This window comes from Thunnus albacares, chromosome 17, assembly GCF_914725855.1.
Source record: "Thunnus albacares chromosome 17, fThuAlb1.1, whole genome shotgun sequence".
Taxonomy (NCBI): Eukaryota; Metazoa; Chordata; class Actinopteri; order Scombriformes; family Scombridae; genus Thunnus; species Thunnus albacares.
In genome coordinates, this window is record NC_058122.1 from 12,559,997 (window position 1) to 12,576,014 (window position 16,018).

At 39.6% G+C, this 16,018-nt stretch overlaps 3 protein-coding genes across 5 annotated transcripts; 2 read left to right on the plus strand and 1 right to left on the minus strand.

Moving 5' to 3' along the window:
- The first annotated feature begins 341 nt into the window (after positions 1-341).
- On the plus strand, positions 342-3,137 carry alkbh7 (alkB homolog 7). The gene is made up of 4 exons (XM_044330775.1): positions 342-791; positions 1,782-1,955; positions 2,061-2,185; positions 2,410-3,137. The coding sequence occupies exons 1-4, from the start codon at positions 516-518 to the stop codon at positions 2,528-2,530; spliced, it is 696 nt and encodes a 231-aa protein (XP_044186710.1). The 5' UTR covers positions 342-515; the 3' UTR covers positions 2,531-3,137.
- Positions 3,138-3,229: 92 nt separating this feature from the next.
- LOC122966483 (GDP-L-fucose synthase-like) lies at positions 3,230-6,731 on the plus strand. Of its 2 annotated transcripts, XM_044330765.1 has the most exons (11): positions 3,230-3,540; positions 3,722-3,887; positions 4,013-4,127; positions 4,257-4,385; positions 4,584-4,657; positions 5,157-5,290; positions 5,417-5,481; positions 5,668-5,734; positions 5,813-5,892; positions 6,278-6,377; positions 6,584-6,731. In XM_044330765.1, exons 2-11 carry the CDS (start codon positions 3,754-3,756, stop codon positions 6,637-6,639), a joined length of 954 nt encoding a protein of 317 aa, XP_044186700.1. In that variant the 5' UTR covers positions 3,230-3,540; positions 3,722-3,753; the 3' UTR covers positions 6,640-6,731. The 2 variants fall into 2 exon arrangements, with proteins under 2 accessions (XP_044186700.1, XP_044186701.1); XM_044330766.1 differs by having other exon boundaries at positions 3,230-3,887.
- A 636-nt stretch (positions 6,732-7,367) lies between these two features.
- gtf2f1 (general transcription factor IIF, polypeptide 1) lies at positions 7,368-12,973 on the minus strand. Of its 2 annotated transcripts, none has more exons than XM_044330756.1 (14): positions 12,867-12,973; positions 12,199-12,268; positions 11,870-11,916; positions 11,238-11,310; positions 10,958-11,151; positions 10,517-10,687; positions 9,985-10,190; positions 9,512-9,659; positions 9,340-9,395; positions 9,072-9,203; positions 8,857-8,927; positions 8,489-8,630; positions 8,178-8,316; positions 7,368-7,966 (listed from the first exon to the last, which is right to left on the minus strand). In XM_044330756.1, the coding sequence occupies exons 2-14, from the start codon at positions 12,208-12,210 to the stop codon at positions 7,762-7,764; spliced, it is 1,596 nt and encodes a 531-aa protein (XP_044186691.1). In that variant the 5' UTR covers positions 12,211-12,268; positions 12,867-12,973; the 3' UTR covers positions 7,368-7,761. The 2 variants fall into 2 exon arrangements, with proteins under 2 accessions (XP_044186691.1, XP_044186692.1); XM_044330757.1 differs by lacking the exon at positions 12,867-12,973 and adding an exon at positions 12,759-12,846.
- Positions 12,974-16,018: the final 3,045 nt, after the last annotated feature.

A 16,018-nucleotide genomic window follows, 5' to 3' on the forward strand; every position in this document is an offset into this window, starting at 1 on the left:
GAAAGCGTGTCTGTATGAATAGAGAATTAGAGTATTTCTGTTTTTTTTTTTTTTTTTATAAGACACTGTGTATACAAGGGGCTTCATTCCAAAATCAAACCATATAAGTCAGGTTGGACAGAGGCTAGGCAAGAGTGAGGTAGAGGAGTAAATAATCAACAAATCATATCAAGCAATATTAAGAAAAACTTTACTTTGTGCCACAAATAGTCAACAGTCATCATTCAATATGTCAATATTATATCCTCAATCCAAAAAGTTATTTCAAATGAACATGTGCAACATCCACATACTGTCTCATACATCAATGTCACATTTCCTTGCCAAGGATACCCTACTCTGTCACACACAACCGCGTGACATTGCTGTAAGAATACATCCCCCACAATGCATTGCGTTCTCAACATGGCGTCTCACATTGCGGCTTGACTTCTGTCAACAAAACACGAAAACGTTTCTAAAAGGCAACTCGGAACTGTGTAGTGAGGTTGACCAAATCTATTTGAAACAGGAGGATGAAACTGCTGCTGACAGTAGTAAAACACCTCCATAAACCAGCTGTGTGCACCAGTCCCCGGCGCGGTCTGAGCTCCTGCGCCAGCAGCGGCGGCCTGTTAGCCGGCAGAGATGCGACTCTGATCGTCGGGTCAAGCCGAGAGCTGCTGCAAAGACTCGGCTCACAGGTGGAGGTGAGGGCGGACTTCATCACCGAGGAGGAGGAGGGAGCTTTTATGCGAGAGCTGGAACTAGGTTTGAAGAAGAAACGCTACGAATTTGACCACTGGGACGATGTAAGATAACAAACACATGCTTTATTTTTTTAGTTATTATAACTGGTTTCTACAAAATGTCACGTCGTGTTGACATATTAGAGGTGGATGTGGAGGTGCAGGGTCACGCTCCAAACGCACATCTGTTATTGGTTTTACGATGAATCTACACTTGAACAGATTTTTTGCCCAAATCCTTCACCGGATGATTTAGTAATTTTTAACTGCACCTAATAATAGAGAAAAATAACTCAAGGAATTTTTCTCTATTACTATTTTTCTTCCGAAACAAATGCATTTTTGAGGGCCTAAACGTGCACGGAAAGTTGTTAAACTTTGCGCATACATCAAAAGCGGTGAAAAATGTAATATTTTATGGGTCTTGCAAAATGGCTCGACAGCGCCCCCTAGAAAATTAAGAAAATTTAGCCCCTTGACACGAATTGCCGTAGAAGAACAGAATTCGGTATGCATATGTATCATGACCAGCAACAAAAAGTCGCTTTAATTACATGAATATAATTGTTTTCCCTGTTTGTGGGTCCAGTTTTTGGTTTAATGATTTATATCTTAAAGTTCTTCTCCACTTGACATTTTTGATTTTCTTTAGGCTATATTTATTCAATTAGAAGCATTAAAAATGTCTTTCAAAAGTGTCCTGGCAAATATTGGCAGCAATAAGATTTAGTTACTGTAAATATTGGTCACAAAATCTGAAATTAAACAGAAATGCAATACATTTATGCCATAGATGTGTATGTGCATGTTTACATGCTTGAAATTTTGATGTTTTTACCAGCTCGGGGTGACATATAGCCTAGTACAACCACAGGCTGTAAACTGATCAAGATTATTAGATAAAATGATCCCCGTACATAATTTCACACTCTTGACAAACTTTAATTGTCCACATAAACAGTTATTTTCTTATTCCACAGATGGAGCAAGGTTGTGTTTGAAGTGACAGTGATGCTGACTTTATCTGTGCTGTCTTCACCTTCCCACGTTCAGGCTATTCACGGGTACCGAGAGACTGAGCGTTTGAGTTGGGGGGCAGAATGTGAGGAGGTCTTGACTCGTGTCCGATCTGTAGCGTTCGATGAGGGTAGCCCACTCCTTGGGCCTGTGCACGTCCTAGATCTGGACAAGACTGGCTACATCAAGCCTCACGTTGACAGTGTCAAGGTAAGTGGATAATATGCTCATCATCTTTCCCTTTGGAAAAGTCTTTTGTGTGAGATGTGATACCAGCTTCATTCATTCTTTCATTTTGTCCCACCAATTTTTCAGTTTTGTGGCAGCACCATCGCTGGGTTGAGTCTGCTGTCAGACAGCATCATGCGCTTGGTAAAGGAGGATGCCACCAGTGAATGGCTGGACCTGCTGCTGCCACGACGCTCCCTCTACATACTGAGGTTTAGTGCATACTGAAGTTGACTCAAATTATATATTTCGATAGTTTGAGGCTGAACGGTTTATGTCTCAAAAATACTGTTAATTGATCCTTCCCATGACAGTTTTGGCTGTGCTACAGAGGTAGTTTCAATCAACTGCAATAATTTTGCACAACATGTAACTTACATCTAGCAATAAACAGCGCAGTAATCTCTTTCCTTGTGCTCTCCTCACACTCCTACAGGAACCAGGCCAGATATAACTTCACTCATGAGATCCTAAAAGATGAAGAGTCTGTGTTCAATGGACAGAAAGTGCCTCGGCAGCGCCGAATCTCCATCATCTGTCGGAACCTTCCGGGCTAACACACACATATTGACTCAGCTGGGATGTTAACAGAGCACAACCTGAGCTCTGAGGATTGTGTCAATGACCGCCATGTCTTTTAGTTAATATACAGTTGTTATATACATCTATGATAAAGTGTTGGGGATATTTATTGTAGTTGAGACACTCTCCACACTGTGCTATAGGGAAATGTTGATTGGGTTGTCGGGGTCACACCTGCCTCAGCCAAGAGTACTAAAGAAGTCTGTTCTAACAGAAGCGGCATCACAGTGTTCACATTTTCATGGATCATAATCAACTGAATGAGCCCTTGATTATCAGTCTTCATTCACTGGAGCTTTTTTGAAGTTTCTACACATCCGCCCACAACAACTGCACCATCTTTGCTGTAGTTTTAACATCATTTAAATTACCTCCCACTGCTGGAGAAGAGAGCACCATGCAGAAAGTTAAGAATCTCAGCTTTAAATGTATACAATATTTGTTTATACATATGTTAGTTCCACATTAAAAGGCAAGAGAGTTCTTTGATTCTAAATAAAGTTTTTATATATTATCACAGAGACAGTGTTTGTGAAACATTTTGCAGCGCACTTTACCGAATAAAATCAAAGTGAACTTGGATGTGAGAAAGACTCTTCTTGGTTTAGTGTGTGAAGTTTCTTAGTACACAAGCACAATGCTGTCATGAATCTTCTATTTTAAGTTTAATCTTTATTGTTTTTTATATTAAAACAGAAGGGAACATGGGTCAATCAATAGCATGTAATCTACAGGTCCATTATGACCAGTAGATGGAAACAGCTCATCTTTTCCATCAATTCATAGGCGGAGACATGTCGAAGGAGGAGTCTCAGATTGCCTCACACACCTAAATCCTGTTCATCACTCAGAAGCTGAGTGAAAAAAGCCATACAAAAGACTGAAGTACTTTTAAGACAGGATTGCTAAAACATATACTGAAAGCCTGGATTAGACAAACACTCTCTGGTGATGTCCACACTTACCTCAGCCCTCTAACACACAGGTGAGGATCACGAAGGCATTAGAAATGTGATGCATTTATATTATCTGTATTTGTGTTTTCATTTGGTTCACCTACTTGTATTAGAGGACGTGAACTACTGCGTTTATGTACCTATATTAATCCAACGAGGAACATATTTATTTGAATCATGACAGCTCTTTTCCGTGTGACTTTCACTCAGTATATAGATTATTTGGCCACGGGATCAAAGGCATGCCAATGCGTGTTCTGGTGACTGGTGGATCTGGTTTGGTAGGCAAAGCCATTGAGCATGTGGTGCAGCAGGAGGGGGGGAAACGTGAGGGAGAAGAGTGGATCTTCCTCTCTTCTAAAGATGCTGATCTTGTGTAAGTTGCTTCAATCCCTCTGTTGAACCAGAGCGTTCCAACAAACAAATTTGTGCATGACTCTATTTTTATGTTTTTTATTTAAATACATGTGGCATTAAAACTGCGCACTAAAATATGAACAGAGATATCGGGCAGACCAGGGCTGTGTTCGAGAAGTATCGCCCCACTCATGTCATCCACCTGGCTGCAAAAGTGGGAGGACTCTATCTGCACATGAGGGAAAACCTACACTTTTTGGTGAGACAATTGCAAACTGTTGCAGGAAAATTTATTTTAACCCTGCAATAAAAGTGGGGTCAGCGTGCCAAATCTACATTGTCTTTTAACTGTGATGGCCAACACAGTGACAGTCTGACACTTTCACAGAGAGACAACATCAAGATCAATGACAATGTACTACAAACAGCCCATGAGATGGGTGTCACTAAGGTCGTGTCTTGCCTGTCCAGCTGTATCTTCCCTGATGAAACCACATACCCCATTGATGAGACCATGGTAGGGTTTTTGTTTTACCTTGATTTACCACGTTTAGGTCCTTGGAACAAAGTTTTTTTCAATATTAAATATGAGGGTGTTATTTTGGGCTGACTAACCACCTGTAATTTGGGATTTGAATAATTTTACATATTATCAAAAAAGGTTATTTTGGTTGTGGTATAACTCTATCCTTACTATAATCCCTCATTCTCACAGATACACAATGGGCCACCGCATGACTCCAATTTTGGTTACTCATATGCCAAAAGAATGATTGATGTTCAGAACAGGTAAGCAGCTGCAGTGCAAACAGGGGCGTGGTACAGGCACATAGGTGAATCTGACATGCATTCATCCTCAACAAAGAGCTGAGGAGGCAGCGCTTGATGAGGCAAGTACTTTCTGTTTAGGCTTTTGTAGCTTTATTTGACCTGAGGATGTGCCTACATGCGTGAATACAACCCATTACTCTGTGAAAACATCCATAATTAGTTGTAATTCACTGAGCCGCATGCACGGTGCCATTTGATGCTCTGTTTTCAGAGCAGTTCAATTTGTGAATGCCATAAAGCAAAATGGACTCTGAGAGGGATCAAGTTTCTACTTAAAAAGCCCTATGATATAAAGACTTTAGTGCTGTGTTTATGGTTGGAGGTGGAAAGTGGGAAACATGCATCAACCACGACTTTCATGGATTTGAGGAGAAAAAACTAACCACAATGACCTGCAGAAAGGCTTTTAAGAATTTTATCTGAAGTTGAAGTGTATGTCTGATGTGTGTGTTTACAGGGCTTACTTTCAGCAGTACGGACATCGTTACACAGCAGTCATCCCCACCAATGTGTTCGGCCCCAACGACAACTTCAACATAGAAAAGGGTCATGTGCTGTCAGCGCTTGTTAACAAGACATACAAAGCCAAAAGTGATTAACTAAGACCCCTTAATTCATCTTGATACACACATGTGCAGACCACAAGCGATGAAAATCACACACTAACACAGACAATAACCACGTAATAGAGTCTATTTCCTCTTGTCTCACTCATAGATGAAGGAACTCCTGTGAATGTGTGTGGATCTGGAGCTCCTAGAAGACAGTTCATCTTTTCTCTGGTATGGTATTATTACACATATTTAATATATATATTCGATCTTAGATTTCACCGTGTGTGAAAATCCCATGGTATTCTGTAACTATCTTGGCCAAATGTATGTCTGACTGAATTAAGGTGAAAATCTTAAAACAGTATGAAAACACTGAATCATGTCAACCAAAACCCGTTGTCTGTTTATTCTCAGGACTTGGGTCGTCTAATCATTTGGGTCCTGAGAGAATATGAAGAGATTGATCCCATTATCCTCTCTGGTGAGCACAGTTCTCATCCTTTGTGTGCATCTCTGAGGCTTTATTTACATTCATTTGTCACTGTTGGTTTCATTTCAGTGGGGGAAGACGATGAGGTCTCAATCAAAGAGGCTGCGGACATGATTGCACATGCTTTGGGCTTCAAAGGCAAAATACATGTATCCTTTCAATATTCCCCAATGATCCTGTCCCCATATATGGGTCATCATGACAGGTTTCATTTACTTCCTACCTTTAAGAAGTTCTTTTATACAGAGTTCTACAAAATAGAGGATTACAGGGGTCACATAACAGAGACAAAGACATGGATTAACACTCTACACACCACAGACTGGATTTCTTGTAATTTAAGAGGAGGTTACTTGTTTAAAGCTTGTATGGCTGTTGGAACAATTTTTCATTTTTGAGTGATGGAAACCATATTTTTTCTTGAGCAGCTACTTTACGAATTTCAGGGAGTCAGGAAGTAAATTGGTGCTGTTTTGGTAATAGCTCAAAGCAACTAGAACTACCACCCGCTCTCCCCTTGACGCCTCACATCAGTATGACACCACCCTGTCTGACGGCCAGATGAAGAAGACGGCCAGCAACGCCAAGCTGAGACGCTACCTCCCTGACTTCACCTTCACACCCCTTAGAGAAGGTCAGAGTTCACTTCATGATGGCAAAAACAGAAGAAGTCTATACAATGCTGTCTAACTACAACGAGCACAATAAACTATAACAAATAGCCTTGTTTCAAGATAAGTCTGTCTCTCAACTTATATACAAATGAGTGGTTTGAATGAATATTTGCATGCATGCTCAGCCTGGTGAAGGTAACCCTTTCTTGTTTTTCTGTCCTTCTAGCTATACAGATGACCTGCGACTGGTTTGTGGCCAACTATGACATCGCCAGGACATGAAGTGACCAAACACTGAGCTGCATCGTCTTTACTTTAATGTTTTTTGTTTGTTTTTTTTACTTCTGGTGTTAAGGAAGTTAAGTGCCTCATTAAATAATGGAATACATATTCTCTAGTGTACTGAAGCTTCTTTCACAGTCAAGTTTTATGAGGGGTCATTTTAGCAACGCTTTACTTAGAATCTAATGAATCTAAAGAAATTAATCTAGAAAAAAAATCTGAGAAATAAGGACCATAATCTACCGATTATTTAACAGAAACAAGGAACTCATCCTTCTAGTCTCCCTTCCCACTCTCCCTCATATGCAAATAGGGACTTTCCCTCAAAGCAAAACACAAACAAATGGCAGTTAGCTGAATAGCACCCCTCCACAAGTGTGTACATAGACAATTATATACAAAAGTGGATGGATTGTATATCATAAAGGCTGACAATATCTTCAGTTATAATTCTTTGAATTTATCAAGAATGCAAATATTTTTTTTCTTCCAACCCAAGTTTTAAAAAAGCCTGTTTACAAAACCTTACTTCATATTTGTGGATTGCTGATTAAGATTTGAAAACAGATTTCTATTTAGATTTTTACACCAGTGTTTGTATCATAATTTCATTAAAATAAGAGCCTGTGTTAGTAGGTCCCAATGAGGACAAAAGATGTTTTTTTTCATACCATAAAACAAAGTGTATATGACAGATGGGGTACAAAGAGAAAAGCCTTGCACAGCAGCAGATTTGAAGTTTTATTAGAAAAAGTTTCTACCAAAGAAAAACAAGTTCAAGATTTTTTTTTTTTCATTCATTAAGTTCTAAGTTAAACAGTTTACACATGGAGAGAAACCACACAGAGTTTGAGCTATTTTCCCTCTCAACATTAACAAGGTTTTCATTGTTTAATATGAAACTTCAGGGTATGAAAAATTAATTCATGCTTAACAAAATACTTTTTGATAAACACCAAGTGAGACAGTTTCAGCTTTTCATCTCGTGGCATGTCACAGCACAACCTGTTTTAAAACGAACACAAAACCTCTCCGGCAGGGTCAGGGGGTTTCTGAAAAACACCAAAACTTTTCACCCATAGAGGTCCTCTCAACCGCTGCTCCGTCCCCCACTTTCATTGGTTATTCAGTGAGGTAGAAGTGCATTTTGTCATTAACATTCTTGCGCTCGGGGTTGAGCCGCTTCAGGATCTGTGCCAGCACGTTGACAGTCTGCTCACTGCTCAATCCCGTGCGCTTTGTCTGGAACTTCTTCAGCAGGTCTTTGGTGGTCATTGGTTTACGGATCAGGTAGCGCCGAACCGCTTCCTCTGTTAGCTGCACATCACTATGAGATGGATAGAAAGGGATATGGTTTTTACCTTGTTCACAAATGCCCAGTGAAACTATTTCTCTTAAGGCTTAAATTAAATGTCTGTTTGCATTTTGATGTCAGCTTTTTAAATTATTTAGTATTTTACAATTTTGCAGTAACATCAGAAAAGAAGAAATAACTTCATATTTCTTAGAGGCATAAAGCATGACTGTTAACAAAGTACCTGGAGCTTGGAGTGGATTTTCCTGATGGGGGTTGAGGTGTGCTCTTCCCAGAGGGAACAGGACTCTGGCTGCTGGGCTCCATCTTCAGCCTTTTAGCAGCTGGTGAGTCAGTGCCAGGACCCGGAGTCTGTCTTTTACCTGTTGGAAAGTGAGACTTGTTGGTGTGGAGTAATGGCAGCTGGACTTTAAGTTTCAGAGTTTTCAGACAGCAACTTTTGAGAGTGTTACATAAGTATATAAAACATCTGTCATGCGTCTTGTTTAAATTATACTTTTGCATGGGTATGTTTGTTAGTGTAGGAGCAAACACCTTGCTCTAGCTTGCTGGCAGCGGCACGGAGAGTGTTGGAGGTGGAGGCAGAGTCTATGGATGGTGTTCCGGGGCGGCTACCAGTCCTGGAGCTCCCTGCGGAGCCACGCCCACCTCCACGTTTAGGAGGTGTGCGCTTCTTCTAAAAGAGAGAGAGAGAGAGAAACAGACGATGTTTGATTTAAAAAAAACTGTAAATAGTCTTAGTAATAGCCCATGTGACAACTAAATACTTGTTAATCATCTAGTTACTTATGATCAAGAGGAAGAGACAAGAAAATACCAAGTGGTAAGACTGAAAATCTACATTTTGTTCTAGCAGGACTTAGCAGGGAAATGCATAAATGTCTATTTATTCTACCACACACCATGAACAGAGCGGAGGCTGTCTCTCCCTCGATGTCGCTGTCGTCTGAGCTGTCTGATTCGCCGCTGCTGTCTGTGACACACAAATCCATACAATTTAACATAATGTCACTTTTAACAGAAAGAAGTATCATTTAGTGCTGCTCATGTTTACTAAGAACTCATTCGTCGATGTATTTTGTCAAACTGTCATCATCTGTCTTCATGAGGTCTGTACCTTTTTTCTTCTTCTTGTCCACTTGGACTGGAGTTTTCTTTCCATCTTCCTCTTCTTCCTCCTCTTTTGTTTCCTCCTCATTCTGTTTCTCTTCCTCACTCTCTTCCTCACTTTCAGATGCCTCATCAATCCCTGTTAAGGATGAATATTAGGTTAAGACAACAATGTAAATACCAGCTATTCATCGAATCAAGTCGATAAGTCAAACCAACTAAAAATACATTGCTGCTGACAATTTACAGGAAAGGTTCATAATTTTCTGGTTGACCTTTAGGGAGGTCCTCTCCTTTGCTGGGCTTCCCCTTCTCTGGCTCTTCATCTGAACTGTTTTTGGAAAACAAAATTACATACTTGTAAAAGATGAAACAAAACCATCAAAAACCTACCTCTGTTGTTTATAGAGAAGAGGTTTTTGTGTGCGACAAAGCAAAGTATCTGACCTGCTTTCATCTGACATGTAATCCACCTCTAGACCCTCGTAGTCACCATCATCACTGTCTTCCAAGGCCTCTTTGTCGTTGCTCTTTTTCTTCTTCTTTCCTTTTCCTTTCCCCGTGTCTTTCTTTGTCTTTGCCTTGCTCTCTCCATCTATCCAATGAAAAGAGGGATGCCCGCAAAAAAAGGAAATGAATAATGGAAGGAAACTATGGATGTAAATGGCCCTCTCATGTTCCCACACCACATATATTTACATACTAATAAAAAGTTTCAAAGTGGTAGGAGACACGAGAAGAAGTTTGCATTGTTGTTTTTTGTGAATTTAACTAACAGGTTATGATATGCAGGTGTGAGGGGACAGAGTAGCCAAGTCCTCTTTTTAACCATAATTCAGCATAATACTTTAATCTTAAATTTTGGTCACTTCTTCAACACAGAGGAAAAAGGCATTTATCACATCCATCTTTTTCCTTACCATCCCCCATACTGCTGTCACTGTCATTGCTGCTCATCTCCAGGTCGTCTTCCAGGTCGTGAATGCGTAGGTCACCCCCTCTCCCACCCCCCTTCTTTTTCTTCTTTCCCGATTTCTCATTCTCGTCCTCGTCTTCCTCACCACGCTCCTGCTCCCGCAGACGTCTCTGAAGCATGATGCTGAAGTGATTCACCACCTTGTTCCTCCTGTAAAAGGAGTCCGAAGTTTACTTTTTGACACATCTCCCTACTCATCTTTGTTCACATTCTCTGCTCCTCTTCTTTTTGTGCCATTTTTAACTTCAACATCCAATCCCTGACTGCTGACTCCTTCGCTACTCAGCTGTTCCCTCTTTACTGCCTTTCTTCCTCTTTCCAGTTTCTCTTACCCTGGCCTCCCCTTTCTGCTCACTAGATCTCCTAAAACTCCCCCATTTTAATGCTTACATTCTTCTCATTTTAACCTTGACTTTCTCCAGTCCCTATGCCTTGACCACAAATACCCATCCCCCTCTGTTCCTCCCCTCTCTCACCTGCCCCACTCTTCCTCAGCCTCCTCAGCAGTGAGAGTTCGGTGCTTGGCCTGCGGTGTGAAGTTGTACCAGCCCTGTACAGGGAAGGCCTCAAAAGCTCCATCGGGACACTGTGTAAAGATGTAGTAGGATGCGTTTTCTGTAACACCGCCCTTCTTTAGACCTTTGAACCTGACACAGACATGTACACAGACATAGGGAGAAAGTAGCCGTATTGTAAACAATAGGGATCTCCATTCATGGAGGTAATTTGACAAAATTATGCCTAGTACTACAAATGTATGTATTGTGAACTCAACTTTCAAAAGTGCAAAGCCAACATGTGATAACTTTATGCATGTATCAGTAAGGAAATATTTAATGTTACAAGCCTTTTTTGGGTTTGTGAGGTTGTTGTAAATGAGAATGGTTCACAGCGTAAAGAAGTATCTTTCTTCTCACCTCCTGCCGGCCTTGCCATTGACTTTGAGAATCCAGGGCTGATCCTCCGCTTTGAACTCACGTGTCACAATACCAAACTTCTTCCTCCGTGCTTCCTCGCGCTGCTTTTTGCCAAACTCACTGCCAGCCGCGCCTTCCACCGTCTCCTCCTCCCCGTATATCCGCCGAGCACTCATGTCTCTTTCCATACGAGCCTGGTGGGGAAGGAGGCATGTAAACATATGGAAGACTGAAAAATCTACACATCTGTCATGTGTAGACACGCCAACATGAAACCCACCTGTGTCCAGGTTGAACAGTTGACTTTGTCTCCTGCATTAAAAGCCATGATGTTGTACTTCTTGCTGGTGTTTCTATGGGATAAAAAACATAAATACGAATCATTCATTAACTTAACATGCTTGTTCCCATTGAGGGTCATGGGGTGTAGAAATACACCTACATACAGTATAAACAATTTATCATACAGTCCACTAAATCAATTTCCATTTGCCAAGGCACATTTCACTTAAGCATCAGTATAAAGGGCTTCAACAAAAGGTAGATACATGAACACGGAATCAATCATGTCAATGAATGTAACGGTTAGACTACACATCTGTTTAAACTGAAGTTAATATACTTGGTGCATGACATTAAAAAGAATTCTAGATCCAGTAACGAAGCATCTGCATACAGATGTTGCATACATACATTGAAATAAGTGAAGCTTGGAGTGATAAATACATTTTCAATACATACAGTTGCAAAGCAAAAATAAGTGCTTCTGAGAGCCTTGTTTTTAGAAAAATAATCCCTTTTCAGTTTCTATTACACCACAAAGTAGTGATACATGACAACGCTCCAGACACTTTTCTGTCCGTATCTGCATGTCAGTCCATGCTTTGTCGCTATAACATGTATGTCACTCACTTGGGGACTCGCACGGTGTACTCAGTGCCTGAGGAACTGCTGCTCCCCTGTAAGACAAACACATGCACAGGATTTATTTTAGAGGGCTTTTGTCTCAGCACTGGGTTTTCTCCCAGTACCAAAAAGACCACAGCTTCATTCTAACTTCCCACAGTATTTGCATGATGGGCTGAGGTAAATCACAGAATAAAACTGTCTACATGATGTATGAAAGGCTATGAGCTGAAAGCTACTATGCAGTTTGCTTTTCATACGTTTACAGCAGTGCACATCATGCCATAAGACCAGACTTTTTATGCATTTTGTAACTGAGAATAGTCATAACTTACCAGTGACGTCATGATTTGTCGCCCGTGTTGACTTTGCACATCAACAGTTGCTTCAGGCTAGTTAGGATCACTGTTAAAAACAATAGCGTTGCATTAATAAGAGGCTTAACCTGGCTCAACGTGAATTAAAGGCAAAATGGTCCAACTGCTAACTTATCAGTATGTTGTTGTTGTTGTTGTTGTTAGGAATACCAGTAAGTTAACACAAAGCGAACTAACGACTACAAATTTAATGTATTTCTTTGTAGCAGCACATTAAAGTCTGCCGGAAAAGTCATTGTCCTGCACAATAACTACCTAAATACTTTGATTTTTCACAGCTGAAACATATTTCTAATGAACTTTTTTTGTAGGCCATTGATACTGAATTCCTGTTTCGACGAGGAAACTACATTAATATTACAACACAAGTCAGAAAACGCAACATAAAACTTAATAACGCCCTTCACTGAGCAGTATTTTCTCAAAAGAAGCACCGTTAACGTTAGCTCCTAATGCTAAATAAACGGCAGCCACACAATTAACAAGCTGTTTAGCTGCAGTGTGCGGCTAGTGCTAACCGTTAGCACCTGTCCGTTAACATGACGATTATGTGAAATGAAGGAACAAAGGAACACAAAGTTGTACAGACATCCATTAATCTCAGATATTAACACATTAAACATTACATTTGTATACTCGTTGTTGGTTTACCGGTACGCCTCCTCTTCGTTCCGTTGGTTTACGTAGTCGACAGGAAACTTTGACGAGAACTATGGTTCCTAGCAAACCCGCTCCATCGTCCTTTCTTTTGATTGGCTCATGGCGGCTCCCCAGGCTGTAGTATGCGCACCATAGATGTATGTGCACGGTAAAAAGACTACACTTATGACCACCATAGAGCAATGAACATGTCTGCCTTACCATGGGTATCGAGTATAAACCATGGCTGTATTACAGAGAACACATAAACGTATAAGCGTATAAACATCTCGCGCAGGGTAAACCGGCCACTGCACTCATCTAGCAGGACATGGTCTCCAATCCACAAAATTATCACTAAAACATTATTACCAATGCTGATGTTTCTGTTGATGCGTTTAGTAATCGTCATAATATTGAATTGTCCACACTGATATTAATATCGATGTACTGTAACAATGTTTGCCGTTCATTTAATTTAATGTACTGTTGCAGTTCCTCACTATGACCAAATTGCAAGACTGCTTTTATAATATTAAATAAATAAACAAAACAGATGTGCTGTATCTTATATTCTGTCCATTGAAGTGTAAATTTAGGTGAGAAAAGACATTCACAGAGGTAGTATTTATTGCAGGTGTGATTACTGGAAGGCATTGCATGGTGAAAAGTTCATTTGAAAACAACATGTATACTACAAAGTCCCCTTAATATACAACTCTTATCAAATTTTGTCCGTTATTTCAGTCTATCTGTGATTTGCTAGAATTAAAAAAAAAAAAAAAAATCAATAACTCTCCATTGAAATTAGTAATTTGAAATATGTTTAGTTTTCTCCCTTCTGTTCTGATGTTCCCTTCTGTATTTATTTGGTAATATCCTGTGACACTTTGCTGCTATATTAATTAGTCTATTCTGAATATAAATTACATAATTACATGGTGATAGCCACATTAGGTCCTCTCTAGATGATATGTTTTCAAGAAATAATCTCTTTCATCTCACTCCTTTGAGGTCCATCATCTTACTGCTGTATGCCTTCTGACATTAACCCAAACTATGATTTTTCCCTAACTGTAACCAAGTGGTTTTTGTGCCTAAACCTAACCAGATCTTAACCCCAGTGTTGTGACACCATAAACTGCAACTATTTTTTACAGTGATTTGCCAAAATTATGTCCTGCCGAAGCACACACTTTCTCTCCTGAGGTGTTTCACTCTGTGTATCCACAGTAACTATAACAGATTTGTGCATGTGATTCCACATTTTTTACAGTTTATTTTTCAGCCTCAACTGAGCAAAACACATTTTCAGCCACACACAGCCACTGAAACATGTTTACTTTGTCCAATAACATTACTTTTTGAATGAATTTCCCTAACCACATATTTGACATTTACCAGTTATGATTTGGTTTGACAAAAACCTATCTAATATAAAATAAAACTTCAACATAACAAAAAAAAAAAAAAAATTCTAAATATGAAAATGAAATGTACAGAATTTTAAAGCTAATTGTGTCTCCATTATGGTTATGAAGAACACCTTCTCTCTGTAAACAATATATTTATTTTTGACTTTGTAAAGCTCAGTAGTACATTTTGTAACATGTAACATGGTTTTTATTAACCCATTTTATTCAGAGTCATGTAAATGTATTACAGTGTCTCACTCTTCCTTCCTTGTGTCTTTTCATGAACTGTGTTACTCTTAAAGCCTTTCCATCACAAAGGAGTGAATTTGCATTGTGTTTCGTAACAGTGCCAAGTATGAAAAATGTTTTGGGATGCTTTGCAAATTTTCTGAAGGTACTGTACCTGCACATAGCTTAAACAGTGATAACTGATATTTTGTGGAGTGAGACCTGTCATGTTGAACTGCTGTGCCTTTTCACTTCTCCTGGGTAAGTTAATGTTTCATATAACCGATAATTAATTATTACACTGAATTAAACAAGAGAACACTCAGAGAGCATATACCTCCACTTAGTATAGCCCTGCTAAATCCCTCTGCCCTCTTATTTTACTATCTAACAGGGTACCTGTGCTTTTGAGATGTTTTTTAACCAAATAGACTGAAACTTTATAATGTACAGTGTTTTTCTAACAAATTCTGTTATAATTAAGGCTTTTTCACGATTTTAAGGGTATGTCTATTTCGTCATCAACATCATCATTACCAGTTCAGCAGTGAACTATTTTTCATTATAGTTTTGCATATGAATCACACAGAATTTTTAATTAAATTCTTTTTAGACTTTGAAATCGTGCTTCTGTGCAGATTCATTGTACACATTATCTTGAGAAGAACTGTTTTCAACAGTTGACTGCTCTTCTTAGAAGCAATAACTCTTCTTTGACTCTGTGCTTTATAGGATCACTCTTCATCCCTGGCCATTGTGTTTTTCCTCCTGGTATGGACGATGTTTAAAACCTCAGATATAAATTCTGGCTATATTTGAAATAACATTTTTGTTCATTATTATTGATTTTGCTGTTTCATGCAGGTTCTTGTGATGGATACACAAACATAACTGTACCATGGCGCAACCTAGAATTTAAATCAACGTCCTTCCCAGGCTACCCCAAGGATGATAAACATCTTGTTGGGTCGTGGTGGCGCTTCACAGGGATTGGTGGAGACACAGTCCTTTGGGGTTGCTATAAAGGCCCTCGTGGTGGTACCAAATATACCATCCGTGTTGCATTTGAATATCCAAAAACTGAATCTGAAACTCCAACAACAGGGATTGCTCATGGTTTTGTTGGAGCGTGCGAGAAACACACTATTAAAATGAGCCTGGCCCTTTGTCCCGGAGGATTCTATGTCTACAAACCATCAAGTCCACTACTCAGCAGTATGGGTTTTGTGACCTGTAAGGCATGATTACTCATTGTCATCCTTCTCTTTATACTTAAGTGTAGACAAGTCCCACTCAATGATATGCTGCAAACTGCAGTTATAGAGACCTATTTTTATATTTTCACCGTGAATATCACTTGTGTGTTTGTTTGTGTGTGTGTGTGTTATCTCTATTTAGATCACAGTGGTTGTAAACCAGGCTCCTGTGGACCACTTGCTCAGTGTAAGAAAGGAGGCTGCATTTGCATTTCTGGGTATGAAATCCCTCTAACATAC